The sequence below is a fragment of the Lonchura striata genome, chromosome 1 (assembly GCF_046129695.1).
Source record: "Lonchura striata isolate bLonStr1 chromosome 1, bLonStr1.mat, whole genome shotgun sequence".
Lineage (NCBI taxonomy): Eukaryota > Metazoa > Chordata > Aves > Passeriformes > Estrildidae > Lonchura > Lonchura striata.
Window position 1 is genome coordinate 108,982,208 of NC_134603.1, and position 20,536 is coordinate 109,002,743.

The 20,536-nt window shown below is 38.8% G+C and overlaps 1 protein-coding gene across 2 annotated transcripts in view; it reads left to right on the forward strand.

Annotated features, from left to right (window-relative positions):
• Positions 1–1,933: 1,933 nt before the first annotated feature.
• The window catches only part of STAC (SH3 and cysteine rich domain), a 71,119-nt gene continuing 52,516 nt past the window's right edge, over positions 1,934–20,536 (forward strand). The window contains exons 1-2 of one of the 2 annotated variants that reach the window (XM_021553321.2): positions 1,934–2,023; positions 2,916–3,053. In XM_021553321.2, the coding sequence (XP_021408996.1) occupies positions 2,937–3,053 (117 nt within the window). In that variant the 5' untranslated portion in view covers positions 1,934–2,023; positions 2,916–2,936. Of the gene's footprint in view, positions 2,024–2,915; positions 3,054–3,082; positions 3,275–20,536 lie in introns of those variants that run through there. The other variant, XM_077786592.1, reaches the window with a different exon arrangement.

Below are 20,536 nucleotides of genomic sequence, written 5' to 3' on the forward strand. Positions count from 1 at the left end.
AGCACTGTGCTGCACTACTCCCATTTCCTCTGAGCTCCTTTAGGTAGAGTCTGATCAGCAGTAATCACAAGTCCAGCTTCTCTGGAGTGAAGCGTGGGTGAGAGACGTAAGTTCCTCTAGCTTGATCAGTCTGTTTTGCTATACTATATATTAGATCTTCGATAGCCAGCTCCCATGGAAGGAAATGAAAATGTAACAAATCCAGTTTCTTTTCCTTTTTGCTTTTTTGGTAAAATTTTATGCTTGACTCATCTTTCCCAAGCTAATTGTCAAGAAACTGACAAATCCATCGTGGTTGACAAGTGAGTAATTGGGGGAAGAGAAGGAGTGTAGCAGGTGTTAGTACTAATTTGGTAAAACAATTAAAGTAAAGAGTGGTATGATAGTCACTTACACAGTCATGACGTTACAAGCTCTTCATACAAAATGTGTGCAGGATTTTACAACACTTAGAGAATTAACTATTAACCAGCCACTCCCCAACCATTTCAAAGGTAACCTCCAAGTTCACCATAAGATGTTTTTGAACCTCTTAACAGGAAAGAGTCAATCACAACACTTGTGGGGAACCAGACTGAATATAGTTTTATGATTCTCACCTGTCAGGTTGCTGGGCACACAGAAGAGTCCTTGCGGGGGGCAGACCCCATGTGCTGGCCATGGCTTGGCTGTTCTAGGCTGGATCATCAGGGAAGGATGCTACTGCCAGAACTGGAGCATTCAATTGCGGTTGCCCTGCCAAGATCTCCGTTGCTCACAGCTGCCCTAATTCTCCAAAACTGTGGCTCTAACAAGTCACTGCTCATTGCTAAGAGGATGATTTTACAGCAAAGACCAAATCTTACTTGCTGAGTGAAGAAATTACCTTTGCACCTGGAGAATTTCTCCACCACTGAAGGGAATGGTCTAAGACACTGCTGCATTTCAGAAAGCAAGCCCTTGGAAATAAATTCTTCTTCTTTACCTGCCAAATCTGCCCCTCTGAGCTCTGTATTTCCTTTCTTCAATCTCAGTTGTTACTGCCACTGCCTCAAGAGCAAACAGTGTTCTCGTTTTGATCCCTGTAATCGTGTTAGTGTCTACAGGCCAAATAATAGGTTCTACTGGCAGACCCGTAAGACACTCTTTTGCTCTGAAGTAGCTGTACAAATAGCATTGCAGCATTTCATCTTTATTGTCTGCTAAGGATTTTGGTATTTTATATGCTCTGTTTCAAAAACATAAAGATCTTTTCCCCATCTAAGTTCTAGTCCTGAAGATTCACTGGGGATTCAAAGAGAAGCTGAATTTTTTCCTGGCTTCTGCATAGCTATTAAGAATACAGAGGCTGCAGGGCAATTTCTGCTCTTGCTTTCATCTGTATAACCCCTACTATACTGTAAACTTGCTTTCACTTTCATACATTGATTATTTGAGGTGAAGGAGGCCTTCAAGGCAGCTCCAAGTAGCAACTGTGTTTCTAAGGGATGGGGACAGAGGGGAATCTGGTATCCTCTCCCAGAGCTACAAGGTACTGAAGACCATCTCTGACTTAGATCTGACCAAATCACCTCCAAACACCTGTATACATCCACTAAACAACTATTCTTTTTCTTCTTAATTTCCAGTATGTAACTATGGCTATTAAAAACATATTTGGGTTGCTTTTTTCTGCTTTCTTTAAATGAAAGAAGTCATCTCCAGCAGCCACATGGAGTGGCACCCGCTCAGCAAGGCATATCTGGTGGGAAGCACATCCATTCAACCTTTTGCAATAGAGACCTCAGTTCAGCAGGGAAGAGAGCTGACAAGCACCTTTGCAGCAGATTTAAATCAGAGGCAGAACCTCGAGCAATATAAAGCAATCTGAGGCAGACAGCAAAGTCACGCTGACCTTCTGCCAGCAGTACTGCAGACCCAAGCGTGACTTCAGGTGCTGCATCTTCAGGAATGACAGCACTGGGGGAATCCAACAGGCTCTTCCCAATGGCTGCCTCTGTTCTGCTGCTGCCTGATGGAGTGTTATCACTATGACAACCTACAGGTATAGTATGTGCATGATAGTGAGAGCTCCAGATGACCCAGATTGCGTGTGTATGGCTCAGAGCTGGGCTTCCCTGCCTGGGAGGGGAGCAAGGAACACGTGGATCCACAGGTAACTCTCCCCTGACTCTGTCTTGTCGTTTGCTAGCAAGCTGGGGATGTGGGCAAGGTGGGAGCCTTAGAGACACTGAGTAGCTAGGATTTTAAATAATCTCTGGGACAAGGAAAAAAGAGTCATTTTTCCTCTTCTTCAGTAAAAGACATGAAAGAATATGAGGGTACCCTTCAACTCTGTCTTTGCTAGTGTGTTAAAAAGGTAAAATGCTTCTAAACGTCGTAGTCACTGCCTGCCTGTGTGTGTGTGTGTGTGTGTGCATGCACGCGTTACTTTCTTTCACTACTATGACAGCACATGCTCCTCCAGAGCTATTCACAGCATTAGAAATACAACTCCTCCCTCCAGTGCCGTGTGTGTGTCTGTGTGTGTGTGTGTGTGTGTGTGTGTGTGTGTGTGCATGTGTGCGTGGCTTGGGCTTGCTGCTTCAGCTCACTCCCCTCTGACTGTGGGGCTGGCGGTCACGACACCGCTCCGCACTTCCAGGCTTCATATGGAGGGGAGGAGTATCGTGGAAAAGCAGGCACACGAGTGACCTACAGAACCATCGATAACTTACTCCCTCGCAGCACAATCGCATAGGAAAGGGGAGGGGAGGAAGGAGGGGAAGGAGGAGGAGAAGGGGGGAGAAAAAAAGAAAATCCAGAGAATTCTACTCTGGCAAATACAGTGAAACCAAGCGGTCGGAGTTCATTTGCTCTAAAAGAGCAGAGAAGAAAGAGGACGTTACGTGAAAAAAATCAAGAACCATCTGTAGCCTTTTTTTTTCCCCTGATAGTAGCAGTGTTTTAGAGGTAAAATGATTCCTCCGAGCAGCACGGCTGAAGTCAGCGTGGACAGTGTGGAGAAAGAGAATGAAGCGGAGAGCACAGAGCAGCCCCCGTCTCCAGCATCAACTACCAGCCAGGAATCAAAGGTACTCAGAGAATGAGATTTTTTTTTTTTCCCTCTTTCTTTGTTTTGAAAAGAGATGTATTGCTTTGATTTTCATTTGGAGCCCTGTGCCAGGATCAGCGGCAGAGTGCAATGAGCCACCTCTGACTGCGGTGCCTGCTCCGACACTCCTGCTTCTTCTGAATTCTCTCTGTCACCTCAGGAGTCTGAGCTGGGGAAATACCTGCCTTCTGAGATGCTTGGGTTTGTGGATTTTTGCCTCTGTTTTCTTCTCCTTGTTATGGTAACATGCTGGGGTAGTGACGGGGCTCGGGGAGGGGATCGCTGTCAGTGGACGTTGTTAGCTATTTTCACACCAAGTATCAGATCACTTAAAGGGTTTTTGGAAAAAAATTCTTTTCCTCAAAGGTTCAGAGAAAATAATTCTGTCTGGGGGCTTGGGGTATTTCACTTGACTTTACTTCTCTGGCAGACTCATCAGTGAACTTTCACTGTTTAATGAGTCTGCTAAAACGGGAGATAAGTCACAGCTTTACAACAACGAACCTTATGTACACCACACAGAAAAGGATTTTTGTTTTCTTTTTGTGAGTTTTTCTGTGTGGTTCAGTTTACCTTATTGAAAATCAACTTTCAGCTCAAATGGCATGGCCTCTGAATTTTTAATTGACTTGCATGCGAAAAGTTTTTCTGACTGCCAGGGTGTAACTTGGAAGACAGAGGTAAAAGGTAGAGTAGTAACCTTACACAATGAAAGTTCCTTACAGCTGACTTGGATAATATGCTTTTACTGATGCTCTGTTACTTATGATTGATACCATGATAGCACCTGACAGATCTTTCTGTGAACTTCATACTGTGATGCTGTGTAAACTTGTAAAAATAGGGGGGTTCTTGTCACTAGGAGCTTACAGGTGGGTAAAGCCTCAGGAGGTGTGAGCAAAACAGCTGCTTGACAGGGAAGGTCTTGTGCTGGCCTGAGTTTAAAGGCAGTGGCTGCCTGAGTCTGATATAGAAAGACTGTTACATTATTCTGCAGTTACAGCTTTCCACTTTCCGGAGAGTGAGCTCAAATTATCTGTCTGTGTGGGTAGAGTTTTGATGTGGGCTTTGAGCTTCATTATTTTATATATTTATTTAGAAGCTATACTCCAAGGAGGAGAGCTGAGGTATTCCCTGTGTAATGCAACCTCTTTAAAAGAGCTTTTCCAGTAATAATAGCATACAATATTCACTACACACATTTAGCTCTACTGGAGTTTCCCTGGTTCATGGAAAATGAAAAGTAAATGGATTATTGGTATAAGCCTGGGCTCTAAAAGGACACGGTACCTAAATCCCACCCCCCTGAGTCCACTTCTCTGGAATTACTGAAGTGTTATATGGGCAGTGGAAAGCTTTGCCTGTAGTGAGGTCCCAAAAGTACCTGCAGCTTTCACTGCATTGCCAGCACCAGCTGCTCAAGTGTTCTGGGCTGTGCATGGGGCCTGGTGGGCTGTGTGCTCCCCGTGATCCCAGCTGTGATGCTCACCCTGTGCCAGAATGGCTAAGGAACTCCATGTGCCACTTGATAACAATGGTGCTTGAGGGATTTTCCTGCTGGGTCACGGAATGCTGTTCCCAAAAGAGACTGGCATGGATCCAAAACTCAAGAGAAAGTGAAGAGCTGCTCAGAGGGTTCCCCCTTGCTGTTTGTGCACCCGTGTGTTTCCAAGGATGACAACAGGAATTAGGCACATCTGGCCAGAGAACAAATAGGCTGCAAACTAGCTTATAATCAAACATTGTGATCATCAATTTTGTTCAGTCTTTTGAGCATTTGAAGCAATACACTGGAATAGGCAAAAGCTATGACAAAGCAGTTGATGCCATTACTTGGATAGAGATATTCTTAATAAATGAACAATCTGTGTATTCACATTTTAGAGCTGCAAATATAATCAGATAGCATGATGTATTGTCATTTAAATAGATAGAGTCAAAAGACATTTGTGATCACTGGGGTAATAAGCTTTATTTTTCTGGTCCAAGGAAGTAGGAAGATGGAAAAAATTTTGTGATTTCATGAAAATATGGTTTATGCTTGGAGGCTTTTTTATTTTCTATGATTATTTCTCAGGTACATCAGAAACTAGAGTCTGACAGAAGCATAAGTCAGTGCTTTTATCCTGTGGTATCCCATGCTGAGGGAGCGATCCTGTCGTTCACAGAAAACTAAGCTTTCTTCAGGTACCCTCTGCCGCCCAGGTTGACAAATTCATGTCTGCTGCATTTACTGCAAAACTGTTTGTGCAGTATCTAAGTAGCCCACAACAACTTTTTTCTGTGTCAAAACACTTCAAACTTGACTTTTTTTCCTGTGGCAAAGCACTCCACTTATTGTGACTCCAAATATACAAACAGAACCAACATGGATAATAGCAACCTTCAAAATGCCTTTGAAAACACTTCAGCAGAAAAGCAATTTTTAAAAAAATAATGCAGAACTAATAGCTGCAAGCTTCTTTCCAATCCAGTGTAATCAGACATTGGTGACACATAATCCCTGCTCATATTAAAGTCCAGAAATGAGTTTTATCTCGCACCCTCCAGAGTGTACTAAGATGACAGGGAGCAGGTACTGCAACTTCTGACTAGCATTGAGTTTGAGAGACAGAACTTCAGGCTGCTACCAAGTAGCTGAAATTTGGAAGGATGACTCTCCTGTGTTAGTCACACACCTTTGTTGCTGGAAAGCAGCTCACTCTTAAACACATGCTAAAGCCTCCCACCACTATTTCCTGTGGACTAGGAGCATAGTTGCAGGTGAGCACACCTTGGCTGTTGAAAGAGCCATCCTGTGGTACTATATGTACTGCTACTGTGCTAAAAACCCTAAAGCCTGAGTGACTAAGAATCTTGCAAAACTAATAATTAATTTATTAAACTAATCTATTGGCTCTTGAAAACATGTACTTCACACATCAGTATGACTTGAGTGGATACGTTAAAGTTTACCATGAGAATGACTTTAGGAGGGTACCACACAAATACATGCAATTGCTAAATTTCTTACATTCATGTAGTTGTAGTTATGGCTCCCACCTGTTTGGGACATTTATATCTGGTTTCCAAGAGGGCAAATTACTAGTTTGCCAAAGTCTTTTGTAAATTTATAACTCAGTAAGGGAGGAAGTCATCAGTTAATGAATCCTGAGGGAAAATTTCTTCTGGGTAGTAGCAATTAAAGACACACTGCACATTCATTTAACCACTAACTTAGCAATATAAGCAGAAATCTAGTGGCAGTAGAGATCATATTTCTGATGCCTTTTATCTAAATGTACCTTGGAATTTAGTGAAGAAAACTAAAGTTTGAATGAATATGTGTCCAAAGAAAGGAATCCTACACATGGCATGAGTTCTTTATGTTTTGGTGTAGCTGGCACATAATTCTGTTAACTTTATTTTATCTTACTGACTTTTGTATATGAAGAGGAAAGAACACATTTCTTCTCATTTATTTAGGTATGAATCAAGTTGTTATCACTCATCTGTGAGCAATGACTGGGGTATTCCTAAGCAATAGGGTTATCTTTGAAAATTCCTTTAACATTTTTAAGTTTTAGGGGACACCTGAGCATCTACAATGTTTGAGCTAGTGCCACTAGGGTGGATTACCACTGCTGATCTTCAAGCTATTAGAGTTCCATGTCAATATGTTAAAAGTGTTTCAGGCTTTCTCATATACCTCAGAAGGAGTATCAAGTCCTGCCCCTAACACTGTAGGCAATCTGTCATGTGAAAGTTACTTATTTGAAAATACTGATTGATTTATGTGAAGACCAATTATTTTTTTCCCACAGTTTTCCCATTTCCATCTACTTTATTTGATAAAACTGAACTATAATTGTGTTGTACTGTAATCACATGTCTTTGGAAGGATTCAAAATTATCCTCTGAACCACAAATTCATGGGTCAAAGAAATTGCTCACACTCAGGTCAGCTCGGTAATTTGAGCTGCTAAAAAAATTGAAGAACAAAAGATAAATTAGATCTCCAAATACATATGGTATCTGGACTGTGTATTTCAAAAAATAAATGAGTCAGCCTCAGTATGATATTTTCACACACTGACTACCTAGTGGACAATATTCAGGGAAATGCAGACCATTGTCTTCAAATTCAGGTATGGCAATTCAGGATAAGCAGCAGTTGTTCCAACATAAGCTAACCTGATAAGCAGTACATAAAATGGAATTTGAAAAGAGTAGGAAGCAAATAAAAGGATTAAGCATTGTCAAGTTCAAAATGTGAACTTCATTTATGAATATCCCCACATCGATCACAAAGACTGAACTTGCACACCTGTCCTGCTGGATCAATAGAGCAATATTGCTTACTTGAGGTTCAAAACCAGGTGTTAATATTGGATATTGAACTAACACAAACAGCTTGAAACTCTTTGGGTTTTGTGGGATTTAAATTACATAGAATTTGTGCTATGCTGTTAAGCAGAGATCTTCCCCACTTAAAGAGTTAATACTTTATGAGGCTCCATAGATGGTTACTCATCAATATTTTAAAAGGGCAGGGAGTATGGTGTGCAGTTAGTGTTTCACCCTCCACACCAGTGATAAATATCCAGCATGTAAACTACTGCTGTAGTCTTCAAAGGAATACCAAACAGCTTAAAAACATCCCATGAAAGGGGAAGAAAGAACAGTTTTCCTTCTCAGTGTTACTTCCATGCCTCTGTGTCAAATGGTGAGTACGTGCTGTGAAGGTAAGACTAAGGGAAAGAAATTAGTTTAAGTATTTTTACGTGTTTTGCAACAAATTATGCAAAGGAAAGTTTCATTAAAGCAGGAAAAGAATATTCTAACCTACCAATGTCTCCCCAGCAGACTCATTCTTGTGTTTACACTTATTTTGACATTTCTTTCTTACTCTTGTTCTGATAGAGACTCTCTAGTGTTGTTTTTACTGTGATATATATGTCAGATAAGTTTCTAGGCACTTTGAGATATCTAAGACAAAATAGAAATATGATCAGTTCATTCTCTTCTATTCACACTTTCAATGGTGCCAAAATGGAGAAGACATCTATTACATATCTACAACTAAAAATTACTTGACTGAAATCTGTTGTGGCCAAAAAAAAAAAAAAAAAAAAAAAAAAGATTTTTTTAAATAGTGCAAATTTTTACTGAAACAAAACAAATTATTTACACAGCTGGAAGAGAGTTCAGTCCACTGTCTCAGTCTCTTGCACTGTATTCTTCTTCATAAACTAATTCTGTTGAATTCAGCTTTTTCCACTACTTTTAAAAAGCTCTGATAACACCAATATGGTCTAATAATGGCTAAGAGATGTACTCTGTGCTTCATTCTCTTCTAATTCCAGTATACATTTATTTTTTGCTAGCTTGTGTGGCATTTTAATTTTAATAATATTGCTTTAGCTTAAACATCTCCTTTCCATTTTTGGTGCAGGTTTCCATCACATAATAGACTTTCATATCTCTTACCAACCTTTAATTTTTTATACTAAATAATCTGGGTTGAGATAAAATAAACTCTCTGTTCTTCATCTCATTCTAGTATCAGAGCAGTGCCCCCATTTCAGTATTGAACAATCTTTCTTGAAAAAGAGTGACTGAGTTTGTGAATGGTATTCTCTATGAGAGCTTGTACAGTACCATTAATTCCCAGAAACCTTGCTTCTGACGTTTATGTCTCCTTGGTGAACCAGAGGTCTCCATTCTATTTTTCTGGAATTTCCAGGGGATCCAGGCAGGATACATTTGTCTGTCCTCATCTGCAGTGGTTTGAATCAGGTCTGAAGCACAGAAGTTTGTGTTTCCAGGGCAGAATTTTACCACATTTTCCTGACTCCATCCCTCAAGATCCACACCTCCCCATATGTGACAGTGCTTCCTACCTCATTTTAAAGAAACTTCCCCACCTGACCATCCAGGAACCACTCTGGCACAGTCCCTCTCGGACCACCCAAGCTGGGAGCAATGCCTCTTCCGAGCTTCACATCCCACACTCAAACAGTCACACCAGGCTTCCTCACTCACTTGACCCCAGATTTCCCATAGCACATTCTCAGATGTTTCAATCTTTAAAACAATTTAATCACAGTGCAATAGCAAAATAAGAGCTTGAGGCGGTTGCCTCCCAGGAGGGACCCCAAGCCAAAGAAAGCCTGGGGTTTACACCTGTACAGGTAAGCGTGGGAGGTCTGGAGTCCTGGGCTCCTGCTGTGTCTCAGTGTCTGGTCACCAGGCTGTGCCGCAGGTCCCCATACCCTTTGTTATGCAAAGGGTCATCTGTTCACAGTCTTGCCTGGGGTCCTGCCACCCAGAGCTCTATCTGCAGCTGCACACAGAGCTGTCTGTGCTAAATGTATTCCTCAACAATGCCAGAGGGAAATGGCCTTATGACCTGCGTAATCTTTGCAAAAAATCCAGTAATAAAACTAGAGAGAGCAATATTGACCTTAAAACTATGTCAGTGCTGCTCTTTGAAGAACTCTACCAATGACCAACCCTCAACCTCTCCTTTCAACAGTATCCATCTCCCACTGAACTTTCCATAAAACTTATTCACAGCTTTACTTATTTTCTGTCTTTGCTAATAGATTCTTTTTCAGCAGTGTATTCAATAATTTAAATTAAGTCCAAGTAGGCACAGTCTACCTTTGACCTAATACATTTTCTAGAAAATTGTCTAGGAATTTGTACATCTTATTCATTACAACTGATCTAGGAGGATTTCTCTTTTTTTATTGTTTCATTTTGATTTGGTTTTGTCAAATTCTGTTGAGGTCAGATCTGCAAATCTGTATTTGCTGGGATCACATTTTCTGCTTCTCAACAGAGAACTCCATTTCACTTTACATCATTTCTTATTGATAAATCTTGTTAAGGAAACTTGTTTCCAGACTTTCAAAGTAAAATTTTGTAACAGAGTTTACCTAGTTTCTTTTCTCCCTTTCGCCTCAACAGACACATTAAACAGATGTTTTAATGTCATGTCATAAATTTCTGTAATCTCTTTCCCATTGTTCCACTTGTTTTTCCTCTGGATCATGGTTCTGGGAAGAAGGTAAGCTGAAGTGTTTGCTGAAGGTCCAAACCAGATTTTTATCCTGTCTTACTCTACCACAGCCTTTGTCTTTTTCTTTCCCTGCCCATTGACATCTTCTAAAAAACATTTTCAAAGAATTTACTCAACTTTTCGTGACAATTAATATCATTTGACCTAAGGAACTGTGCTTGAAAGGTCCAGTTTTATTTCCACAGTATTTGTTTTACTTTTTTTTCTTTCTCTTGTTTCCCTCCCCACCTTCTTTGTAGACTCTTTTCTTAGTCTAAATTTCCTTTTTGAGGTAACTATTTTCATGCAGTTTTCTAAGAGCACACATTCACCCAGTCTTTTTATTTATCTTCATTTCATAGCGTTAGTATTAGTATTAACAGCTTTGAAGAAATTATGTGTCTCTCACACATCCAAGCACATTCAAGACAGTTCTGCTGCTTTCCAGACCACTGCTGAAACATTCAAACTTTCCTACAGTTTGGGTCCTTCTGTGTCACACTCCAAAGAGTGATGCAGTCTAAAATATGCCTCTAAGTGTCTGAGAGTACTGAAGGCCTGAAATTTCTCAGGGCAATGGAGCACATCAGTTTTGGATTTTTCGAAATCCAAAACATGGTTTAGAGGTTCATTTTTACTGTGCACTTTATTTAATTTAAATGCAAGTAAGTCACAATAATTTGATAGAAAACTGTAATTCTTTGTTTGACAAGGGTTTTGCCTACTGCCTAGGAGCCATTGCTGCATACTCCTGACAGATATAAGATTGCATATTTGATAAATTTATACTCATGTTTGTCAGGCAGAGGACTAGGCATTCAGATGTGAGCATGAGTTGAATATTCTTAACACCGTACTCAGTCCTGCACAACTTCCAGTTGCATAGGCAAGCAGTCATTCAGTGTTAAATAAGCACTTCCCAGGAAAGTGCTGAAGCATAAGCAAACTTTGCATGTTCATTAGCAAAGAGGACCAGCTGTGAAAATGAGAAATCTATGTGTGAGTGACTGAAATAATTAGATTTTTTTTTCCTTTGACATAAACCTCTGTTGGAGGAAACGCCCTTTTATTCAGTAGACCAATTGAGAGAGTAAATGCTCCTTGTCAGGGAATTTAACTCAGGAACTCTCTAAACTATATTTACAATGGATGTCTAAAAAACAGATTTCTTGTGTCTCTGACATCAGCAGTTAAATGTGATAAATGGCTTGCGCATCTTCTTATTTATTAAAATTGGTTTCATGTCTGTAGTCTCATATTACTAGCAGCTCATGGAATTTTTCTCAACAGGTCAGCATTTCTTAGCTGACCTGTTTTTAAGCAATGAGAGTCATTTGCTAAGTACTGTCAAATGAAAGTGTTTCTGTTTAGGGGCTGCAATGGTGTTAAAAATACCATAGCATGAATAATTGTGAGACAGAGGTATTTCCCGGCCACAGGAGGCTGCAAGTTCAATATGGGATTGCAGTCCTTTAGGTGAGTAACAGCAAAAACTTTAATGCTTTTCTTTTTTGTAGTCATAATGTGCTCCATCTCTGAGTGCCATTTAAAAGCTTTATTAAAATGCCACACATGCACTGCTTTATTAATAAAGATCATTTTAGCAGTCTAGTATTCTGAATAGAAAAGGAAAATGAAGCTGACCTACAGTAACTGAAGATTAGGCTTAAGTAAGAAAGGAGAAAAATTACTATAAACTGGTGTTCACAGAGCTATTAAAATTTGCATTTAGAATTTTTTTTTCACTTATTCATCAGAGTAAGACAAAGAAATGTATGCTTTAGAGGCACAGCTACAGGCGAGAGGGCAAAGCCAACCTGACAGACTGTTACAGCAAATGCTGTTAAATATGATCTTATAGACAAATGGCCATTACCTCAGTATTCAACTTCCTTTTTTTTTTGCAAAAATTGCTCATTCATAGCTTGTTCATCAGCTTTTGTCAAACAAGGGTTGGACTTCTGGTGTGATGCAAACAAGTCACCTTCTAAAACATCACTTATATAGGTGTACTATTCATCATTGATTTGCCAGTGTTTTCTGTGCTGGTTTAATTGCTGTGGTTCCCAAAATCAAAATATCTTGAGACTGAAATGAGAGTCTCAAAGCCCTGACCCAGCCTCTCTTGCCTTTGTGCATACAGTGAGTAATGGCCTTGGACTGGGCATCTCTATGCTCACAAGTAAACAAAACATTAAGCATGGTAAACTTATAAGTGTCCCTGTCTGCTGTGCAGTTAAATTGAGAATCCAGTTGTTAAGATGTTTCAGGCTCAAATGCATTTTTAAAATGCACCTACTCTTACCAGTTAGTATCAGTCAAGTCAAGGACCTGACATACACAATTTTTGTTGTATCTCTTAGTGTACTTATTTATATTACTTATAAGTGATATTAGATGATTTCTCACTTATAGTCACACATTATCTTTTAAATTATTTAATTAAGGTATAATTTACAAGTAAACATAAGGTGACTTGCAATGATTTGCCAAATATTTCTGATAATGAGCATTCCAGTGAAATGCATGCTTGTGGAGTGCTTAAAAAGAAAACACATTCTGCTTATTTTTCAATGTCAAAATATCTGGTCCTGAGGATTTTTTCAGTTTCTAAAATGTGTAAACTTTTTCTAAGGAGCTTTCCCAGATTGCAATTGAAATTTCCAGACAAAAGAGGAGGGGGGAAAAAAAGCATGCCAGGTTACATTGTACAGCCTTACCTGTAATTAGAAACCAACTATAGGTAGGTAAGTTGGTAGTCCAGTCCCCCTCTTTTATAAATGGAACGCAGACCAAAACTTCTTTATCAAAGGTGACTTAGAGGAAAAGCATGCTTTATGTGATCTAAATTAGCCCCTCTGAGCTGAAATCTTTTTTCCATTGACTAGAGTAGGCAGCTACAGCTGAGTTAAAAGGTGAAATTTAAGTAAGGTGAACACCACTGAGATTCTGTCAGAGTGAGGTCTTGAACCTTGCCTGCAAAGGTTGGTCAGCTGTCTGTTCCCCTGCATGGCTAGTCTGTCTGACTTCCTTCTCTCCTGCCCAAAGACGTGCTGAAAAGCTGCAGTTGTTGGTTGGTTTGGTTTTTTTTATGCCAACAAAATAATTTTTGTTTTTATGCCAACAAAATCATTTTTTTATGTGGAGGGAAATCATTCAAACTAAAAATTTCTGCTAAGCAAAACTGCTGTTTGCAGACAGTCCTATAATGGAAAGTTATGTACCTATGAGAAAAAGAGAGAAAACCATAAGCCTATCCAGGCTTCAGAATGTGAAGTGCTGCAGTTAAGCTATAGCCCCAAGATGAATCATGTACCAGTTTCACAAAGTATGGGCACGGAGGAGTCTTTGGCAGGTTCACAGCAGTTAGATCTACCTCCTGTAGCTGGTTATAATGACAAACAGATTTCATCCTTCTGACCATTAAAGATTCAGGGAAAAAGTTAACTTTTGTGCTACCTCACCCACTCACACTCTGCCTTTCAAGGTTTCTCTGTTCCTATTCTCACACTAATGCTTTAAACCATGACCAGACTCTCTGATACATGAGTTTTTACAGGAAAAACTTCCATGTTTCCAGGCTTAGCCAAGTTTAGAGATTTCTGTTAAGAAAATGGACGGTGGTTCTTCTGTTAGGGAAAAGGACCTTACATAAATAATGTGCGGATGCTGACACTCATGCCATAAGTACACTTGGAAAAAAAGCAAACCCCACCATTTGTACTTTCCCTTTCACTTATACTTAGTTATTCACTTATACTTGCATTATTCACAGAGGAGTGTCTTCAGTTGCATTTAATTTCCTCACATTTTCTGGTTTTATATGGCCTGCTCCTTGTGTGTGGATACCTATTTATCCCTTGATGTAACCTCATTGTGTCTTTGTATGCCAGGAAACTATTCAAAAATTTAAAACCTGAACAATTAGATACTACAATACATTCCTTATGGAAAAGAAATAAAGCCCTTTTCCTAGTTTCCCCATCTTGTCCCCTCCTTTTGGGCTAGGTAGCTGAGGACCAGGGCTACTCAAAACAGCCCTTTTCAAGTGCACTCTGCTGAAGGTCCTTCGAGTTCCTGCCTTCCCCAGAAGCTTAATTCCTACAGACTTCCTGAGGCTGCAATTCAGCCTTTCAACAGCACTGGCTTTTTTAGCAGTACCTGCCTGGCATCCAAGAAAAATGCTCTGGCCATCTTCCTTAGAGATTATGAATGCCAACAACTAACATTCATGTTAACACGAGTGCCAACAGCTGTAATAGACCTACCCAAATCCAGCTAGAATGTACACAAATGTAAAACATTTTGTAAAGGTCCAAAAAAATGACAGTCAAACATTAAATGAAAAATCGTAACAGAGTGATTTTCCTCAGAGGAGAATGCAACTATAACTAGACGCTGGCCATAAGAAGTATGGCCAGTCCAGTCAAAAAAAGGATCAGTTCTTTTTTAAACAAGATGAGAAAGGTAGCCTATTTTTTTTTCCTGGAATTTTAGGGAACACAGTGTAATAAATACAATATTCCTGAAGTAGCAATAGAGGTAGTGTCATTATATCTTTACTACCAGCTGCTGAATTCTAGAAAGAAAAAAATCTCTTTTTCATGAGTTAATATCTCTCCAGTACAGTCCTATACATAGACACTGCGGCATATTAAAAAAAAGCAATTGATGGGAGAAGATTGATATAAATTTTCAGAATTTAGCACTGCACTTGCTCTTTAGTTCAGCAGTAGACAGTAACTGTGTTTCTGCTGTAATATTTCACATGCCTTTATAAGTCAGTGTTACTCAGTTAATATCAAGAATTTAAGAATTACACCTACTCTAACAATAAAATAGATGAGGAAAAAAGGGAATCACTTCATGGAAAAACCCCCCACTTTCATAGGATTCATATTCACATTCTTTAAAACTCTTTCTATTAACTTGACTTTCCTTTCTTCTTCCTTCTATGTCCCTACTTTCCTGCCTGCCTGAATCCCTCATGCAGCCCCATGCAATATGCTGTTCCTCTTGAAGTTGCAGATATTATTTTCATAAGACAAGGCTTTACAGCTTTACTGGTTCAATATCCCTGCCTTTCCTATCAAAGCAGTAACTCTTATTAAATTAAATAATTGGTAACTTATGTCAATGACAACAGCTCTTTTCTCTTACAACAGCAAAATTAGGAAGCTTCATTTATTAAGTGAACACAGCATTGTGTGTTCACCTAATAAAGTATTACAAGCTTTTTTTTCCAAAACATTGTTACAATTATTAGATGTTCATGTGCAAGATTTCATTAGCAACAGTTTCACTTTAGAGAGTTTTGAGGACCTTAAAAAGTCTTAATAGAAAAATTAATTCAGTTCTTCAGAAATAGTTATCATCTTAAATTCTCTACCTGTCTACATATGATATCCTGTATGTAACTATGTTTTTACATAAAACCATCTATCTCAGTATGAAACCACATTTTTACAGTTCAGTAATTATAATCTGGAAATTTTGATAGAGGTAATTTGAGAAGCAAAATTGTGCAGCTGGTGAGGATAAAAATAAAATGGCTTTGTTTTGCAGGGTTGATCTTGAAACAATAGCTGGCTGAAGACATGTTGAGCAGCTTGGAGGTTTAGGAAAAAAATATAAAATAAATGGATTAGCCTGAGCCAAAGGAGTCAAAGATAGATCATAAATCTCATACTTAACAACTCCTGCTAATTAACATCTCCAAATATACATGTTTATATTGTCAACTTTTTGAAGCAGTGTTTAGGCCTTCAAATGTCTCCATGAAGTGCCAAGTAACTGTGTGTCTGTCATCTGTATGACAGTATCATCAGCAAGTTAAACAGATTTTCCATGTGGAGTATTGGCCTATTCTTTATGTAGGACATTGAATGCAGTTTTTGCTTGGCATCACTAAAAAGTCATAACAAAAAGACAAAAGACAGAGTTAGATGGAAACTTTCTGTAGCAGTAACAGAAAAAAAACAGAAACTGGTACTACAAGCATAATTTTCCCAAAAATTTTTGGAAATGCTTTTTGAAAATTAGAAATCTACTAGAGTAGATTTGTTTAAAGGGATAATAAATGCATACTTTAAGTTGCACTTTGAGAGGAATTTTAATGGAAAATATTCCAGATCTGCACTGGATCTGAAAATAAATATATCTTTGTCATGGTGGACAGTAAGATAACTGGATGCAGAACAAATGACAAGGAAAATGTTATCAAGGTAGAAAAAAATTTAGTTGACACAGCATTTGTTATGTATGTGGTAGCTGCTATAGGACTTAAGAACTGAAAACATGAGATGAAGGACACCCTGTGGGTACCCAGGTAAAGCATGGAGAAGCCCAGAGGATTAACTAGCTTTGCTCCTCAAGTGCTATCAGCTCTGCCCCCAGATCCAGGACTTCATGCCAGAGTGGTTTTAGGACAGCAGTGTGCTCCAGGATGGTTTGACCTTATGGATCCTGTTAGACTTGTGGTGTCTGAACTGGCTTCCTGAAGGGCTGGCAAGAAGCAGTTCACATGATGAGACATTATTAGTCTTCAGGAGGGGCAAAAGGAAGATAAAAGGCAGCAAATTAGCTACCAGATTGCAAAGCTATGCTTAAGAAGAGGAAGGGTACCATGAAAAAGAAAAAATGGAAGGGAGTCAACAAATACTGCTAATATTCTGTAAGGTATAAGTTTCTATGCCATCTCTCACTGAGAAGGATTTGAAATGGGAACATGGGAACAAGTAAAATTTGGATCTGAGTCCCTGTTTGTGAACAGGCAGCAAAGAAAGAAGTGAAGAAACCTGTGGGATTGTGTAAGACAAAATATTGTCCTCTGGGCTTCTATTAAGCCAATAGGCCATATAGCATCCAAATTCTGGCATTGTGTTCTAGATCTTTCTTCGACTGAAAACCAAAGTAATATCATCTCAAAGTTAAAGCACAGAAGATAGGCAAGAATTGGACAGAATATATTCACACAAAGTATGAACTGATACAAGTGTCTAGGAAGGACAGAAGAAGCGGAAGCATAATGTTACCTGGATCTATCTATATTTGGTTGTGGAGCAGCACAGTTTAGAAAAGAGCAGTTTAAGAAAAAGCGGAGGGAATTGAAAAGTCAGATAAAGTCAGCCAGGTAGCAGAATGTCAAATGTGGCCTGGTGTTTTTTCATGCTGCATGCAGAAATCCTTTAGTTTTAATGCATAATATAAAACATTTTTAAAAGTATCATTTCAAAACATATAAACAACAAAAACACCTCTCCAATATGCCATCCAAACCCTGAGCCTTTACTCAGGGTATATGCTCACTGAAGTCAGTGGGAGTTAGCAGTAAGAAAAGATCTTTAGGATTTGGCCCAGCGACAATTATTTTGTTGTAAAGCTGAGCACTTGCATGTTTTCATTGCAAAGCAATTTTAACAGTGTAAGTTTTGAGCCCCAGAAGTAAGAGTGGAAACACTGACAGAGCATTAACCATAACAACTCCCAGCAGATCTCGGACTTCTTTTTTGTTTTAAGATGACACAAATGTGATAATTCAGTATGTGGGTTGTGGTGTTCATGTTGATTTGCCCTTGGTTAGTATCAGCCTCTCTGCAAGCTGTATTTCCATATTTGCTTCAAGAGATAAACTACCATTTAAAGTACTATAAAACAGCTCTGTTAGCAAAAAATAAAAGAAAAAAAAAGAAAATAAAATTGATAAAACATATTAGTGGAAACTATTGCTGTAGGTAGCCCAGCATTTTTTAGCAGAACACTGTTGTATTTTGGGTTTTTTCTTTTGAAGTCCAAGGGTGTAATACTGAGGCATAAGATCAACAGGGGAAATGCACATTTCATAGAGGTACAGACATGAGATACAGTCAAGGATGATTAATATTACATTCACAATCACATTTGCTCCAGATTATTCATGAGAAGGAAAAGAAACAAAACTTAGGGCCTATTATTATCAATCTGGATGACTCTCAGCAGGTAGTCACCAGCGTAGCTTCTTTCACCTCAGTGGGACTGCCTGGATTTACATCTCTCTGAAACCCAGCCTTTTAATCTCTAAATTTCATTGTGCCACATCCACCACAGTAAAGATTAATAAATGACTGAATTAGGAGTTACCAAAGGGGAATCAGTGTTCCATTTAAGAGCTGAAATGGAAAAGAGCTATCCAAAAAGAGATGCAAAATATGGGATTCCCGGAAGGGACCTCAGAGATAACAGTCCAGATGCCTTCTACATCCAGAGGCAAGAGATAACAACATCCTGATAGAGACAAAGTATGGAGATGACTTGCTGCTTAGCAACCAGGTGCCTGAGGTGGACCCCAAAGTACAAAACAAGATGTTGTAAACATCTACCTGTCTTGAAATTGAAAGTACAGGCTGATTTTTTTAAAAAATGGAAGGACTATTCCTAGCCATCTCTTGCTTTCTTTATGAGCTTTTATTTTAGTTTCAGGAGGAAAAATTTGAGACAGTTCTATTATCAGACTATGAAAGGGAGCTGCATAAGGTCTGCACCAGACACCTTCATAACCTGAATTATAAAGGATGCCCTGAAGCTGGTGCCACCCATGTGGAAACAGTTATTTAGCAGCTGGGAGAATACAATCCTGGATATAGCTACAGGATTTGTAGTCTTTGCTCCTGAGAGAAGCAGCCTGTCTTTTGTTAGGTGAGGCAGCAGGGGAGATCAAAGAGACAAAATATTTTGCAACCCTGATATTTGATAATGACTGAAGGGCTCTTTAGTTTGAGTTGAAAAATATTTTGTTTTATGCACATGTTGACAAAGGAGGGAGAACTGATGATCAGTGAGCTCAACACGGTGAACTCAGTAGATCTTTTTTGGGACTGTTAATCTGATTTTTGTCAATTGGATTGCAAACTTTGGAAAGCTACAGTACAGATTCTCTGAAAGATACTGTGACTTATTATCTTGAAATACTGCAAATTTGAGAAAGATTCTCTGCCAGAAGCAGGCTGAATGCAAACCATGGTTGAGGGTTATTACAAGCATTTTCTCCACAAAAAATAAACTTGAATCAAACCTGTTAGGAAGTTTCAAGAAATACTGATAGACACTAGACCCCATTAAGACAATGTAATATGCACTCTTTTCTTTCTTAATTTCTAATATGGCTTGGTTAAAAGAAATCAAAGGAATACATCAAAATAGAGCTGTTCAAAAAACACAAAAGCAAAAATTATGTTAGATATAAAATTTGAGAGCCTTGCATTTTTCTTCACTTTCATTCATACAAGTATTTATTTTGTATATGCTTCCTCCTTTTTATAAACTATTTTAAACTTTTTAAATGGCTGTGAATTTTTGAAGTTACAATGAAAATATGATTTAGCAAGGAAGGTAATGTGAGCTCAGGATAAGTCACAATTACAGAAAATCTGATAGACTGTCTACCCTTTTTATGCCTTAGGACTAAGTAGACAGTTCTGAACATAATAGAGAGAGAAAAGGATTTCCCTGAGATTTCATGTCAATTGATGCACTCAATAAATTGTGTTTCTTCAAATCTATCATTCACCGGACTGCATTACTTTATTCTGTCATATGTGATGCTGAATTTTGAATATATATAAAGGAATTCACATCACATAAGAGACTTTTTATATTTTTAGGCCTTAAAACTTCATGTACTTTATTTCACATTTACCTCACATATTTACTAGTCCTGGTTCCTTGAAGAGTTAGATGACACACATTAAAATGTAGGATAAGTTCAAACCAAGTGCAGGAGCAATTGTTGAGCACCAGGTGAATTCTTAGCTTGGTTTAAACCAAACCATGGTCATAGAGAATGAACAGCTCTGCTAAGCAAACTGCCTGTTTGGCTTCACTTGCAGGTTCACCTCTTGATAATTCAGATGTCTGCTAACTAGAGATGCAAATGCACAGCTGGCAAGGATGTAGTACAATAGGAGAGGGCTGAGGACATGGGACTCACAGAGACGTTTGTGGGGACAGTGACACCTGGGTATCCCTTCAGATTTCATGCTTTCAAACCCTGAGGCTCTTTCAAGGATTTTTGCTGCTACATCTCTCATGTCAATCAGAGCATTTCATTGTCATTTAGGATTCTATGTGTGAAGCAAAATCACGGAAAGAGCCCTGCCTAGAAAAGTTTATATTCTAAAGAGGTCTGAGAATCCATGAGTGGATTTAAAAAATAATATAAGATGGGGAGGAAAATCTGAGGACAATAATCAAAGCTGTGAGAGCCAAATAGAGTAGCTGAAGGTACCCAATGAATCACTAATAATATTATTGGTAGGTATTATGGAAACTGTCTCCTCTTTGGCTATTTCAGGACAATATTCAAGCAGAAAGTTTGACTTATTTACTTTTCACAGCACTAACGTGTTTGTTCTAACAACAGCTAAGCAATCTATTTGGGAAAA